The sequence below is a fragment of the Poecilia latipinna genome, unplaced genomic scaffold (assembly GCF_001443285.1).
Source record: "Poecilia latipinna isolate Pla-1442-1.1 unplaced genomic scaffold, P_latipinna-1.0 Scaffold1547, whole genome shotgun sequence".
Classification (NCBI taxonomy): domain Eukaryota; kingdom Metazoa; phylum Chordata; class Actinopteri; order Cyprinodontiformes; family Poeciliidae; genus Poecilia; species Poecilia latipinna.
Window position 1 is genome coordinate 25,060 of NW_015114163.1, and position 2,458 is coordinate 27,517.

The following is a 2,458-nucleotide window of genomic DNA, read 5'->3' on the forward strand; positions in this document are numbered from 1 at the left end:
AACTGATTTAATCTTTGATGAATATTAACTGGAAAATAGATTAATTTTGGTTTGGATTACGGTTTTTTGTTACTTTGTCATTGCTTCTCATTATTCTGATACTGCAATGTAAAGTGTCTTTCTTTTTTTGTTTTGAATTGTGTTCATATCAAGTAAATCTTGTTCCTAAAATGAATAAGGTATGATCTTGAATTGATGTAACTCTTGCTGTCATGTAATGGTCCTTTCATACTGTCCCTACCAAAACTAAATCCTCTATATGCCTGTATACACTACGCTGTAACCACATTTTGGAGAAAATATTTGCACAGTTTATCACATGGGTTTGTTTGTCCAATAATGTTCATCAGGCAGTCCTGCTGCCCTCTTTCCTCACTTTGATCTCCAGACCATTTTTCCTGACATGTGAGTGTTGGAGGTAAACGTCCCTCCTGCTGGCATCAGGTCATGCTCAGTAGGCGGGGTGGAAGCTCTTTACCCTCCTGACTCTCTGCTGCTTCGTCCATTCTGCCTCATGTCAGTTCTGTTCCTACTGAGTTCAGGACCTACAAGTGCATACCCTACAGTTCTAAAAGATTTTCTCTGAAAACTACAGAGGAGTGGCTATTTTCCATTTGTTTCTACTGCACTTCAAGAAATAACAATATGCCATTGTCACGTTCCCTGTCCATTACATCCCTGAGTGGGCTGTTTCCAGCCTGGGAGGACGATGAGCTGCCTGTGGAAGACCTGATGCTTTTTGAAGTGGCATGGGAGGTCACCAACAAAGGTCAGACACACTGCAACTCAGCTGTTCCTACTTTATCTAAGGTCTTTTACTTTAAGACAGATTTCTTTAAACCTTAACCAGATAAAACTGGTACAGCTTCCCAGTTGATCACAAACTTATTATAAGTGTAATTCTGTTCAGAGTATGTGATAAAGGTAAAATCACTCTGGTTTGGCAAATGAAGATTTCCTCACAATAAGAATACATTCTCTGGCATTGTTTTCCTAAAACATAATCTTTGCTCTTCAACAAGTAAATATTGCTCCACAGAGCACAGTGTCTACTCTCTGTGTGGAGTTAAACATTAAGCTGTAGATAAGCTGGATAAGTGGCAGAGATGGGCCCCGCTCTATGTATTTGTCTTCTGTCTTTTCTTTATCCCATTTAAAAGAAGTGATTCAGTGTGGCTTGTGACTTCCAGAAAAAAACACATTAAAAAACAAAATTAGAAAACAAACCAATGACAAAGTTAAGATTCCAAAAACTAAATGTTTATTTATTTTTTGTGCAAATTCATACAATAGCTTTTATTTCAAAATGTTAGTCTTTGAAATAAATTTCCACAGGTACAGATGGGAAAGATAAAAAAAAAACAAACACATTTCCTAATTACGGAACTTAATTTTCAGTAATTATATCCAATAAAAAGAAGTAAGAAGTTCAGTCACACTACTGACCCACAGTCATTCAACCTAAAATGGTCAAATGTTTCTGTCTTTTAGGTCTTTTCACACCAACCAGGTATAGCCAAAGATGAGAACATTTAATAATACTATTTGGTGTTAAATAGAAAAAAAAAAAAAGACCATTTGTTTAATGCAAAGATATGGAGCCCCAAAGGGGACACATCGGATCTTTTTATATTATTGTTTTCACAGAGGTTTTCCGTTTCCAAGCAATGATGATAAATTTACTAGTCAATTCATGTGGACCATCGAGTACTGAATATTTTTGTCCTACTATATAAGGTTTTAAGCATGCAAGTTAATTTCTCATTTGTGAGATATATACAGTTTTACTTCTTTTTCTTTAGGATACAAACCCACCATAAACTTAGGTGCTAGAATGACGGAGACAGAACTGGTCAAACATGAGCTTTCTATTCCTGCTCGAAAACAGAAACATGACAGAAGCGCTCTGTAAGAAAGGAACAAAGGAAGACAGAAAGGCAAGAGACATCCAAACTATTTGGACTATTCTGAGTTATTTTAACAGGGTGATACCGCCATCTGCTGACAGTTTTGTTTGTGGAGTCTTTTTTTTATGTTGATAAGTCTGACTGGTTAATAAAGTATGGAGGACCAAAACTGACATAATAATAAATAAAAGAATAAATATATAAATAAAAGAATAAATATATATCAGACATGAATAAAAAAAGAATAAATATATAAATAAAAGAATAAATATATATCCAACATAATAATAAATAAAAGAATCAATATAAAAATAAAAGTAGAAATATATAAATAAAAGAATAAATATATATTTTGATAAGAAATAAAAGCATAATATATATTTCCATTTTCTGTATTTATTTCTGTATTGTTTTCTGTATTATTTCCTCGCTGTATTTCTGCTTCGTTGATATGTAAATGAGGTGGGCAGCAGCCTTCTACGTCCAGCTCTCTATTGGTCAATAAACAGGAAAAAGAACGATCCGTGTGCAGATCGATTGTGAATGCCTGC

General features: G+C 34.4%; 1 protein-coding gene across 2 annotated transcripts in view; it reads left to right on the forward strand.

Moving 5' to 3' along the window:
- The first annotated feature begins 405 nt into the window (after nucleotides 1–405).
- The window catches only part of gys2 (glycogen synthase 2), a 46,227-nt gene continuing 44,174 nt past the window's right edge, over nucleotides 406–2,458 (forward strand). For both annotated transcript variants that reach the window (XM_015058526.1, XM_015058527.1), the window contains exon 1: nucleotides 406–769. In XM_015058526.1, the coding sequence (XP_014914012.1) occupies nucleotides 646–769 (124 nt within the window). In that variant the 5' untranslated portion in view covers nucleotides 406–645. The remainder of the gene's footprint in view (nucleotides 770–2,458) is intronic.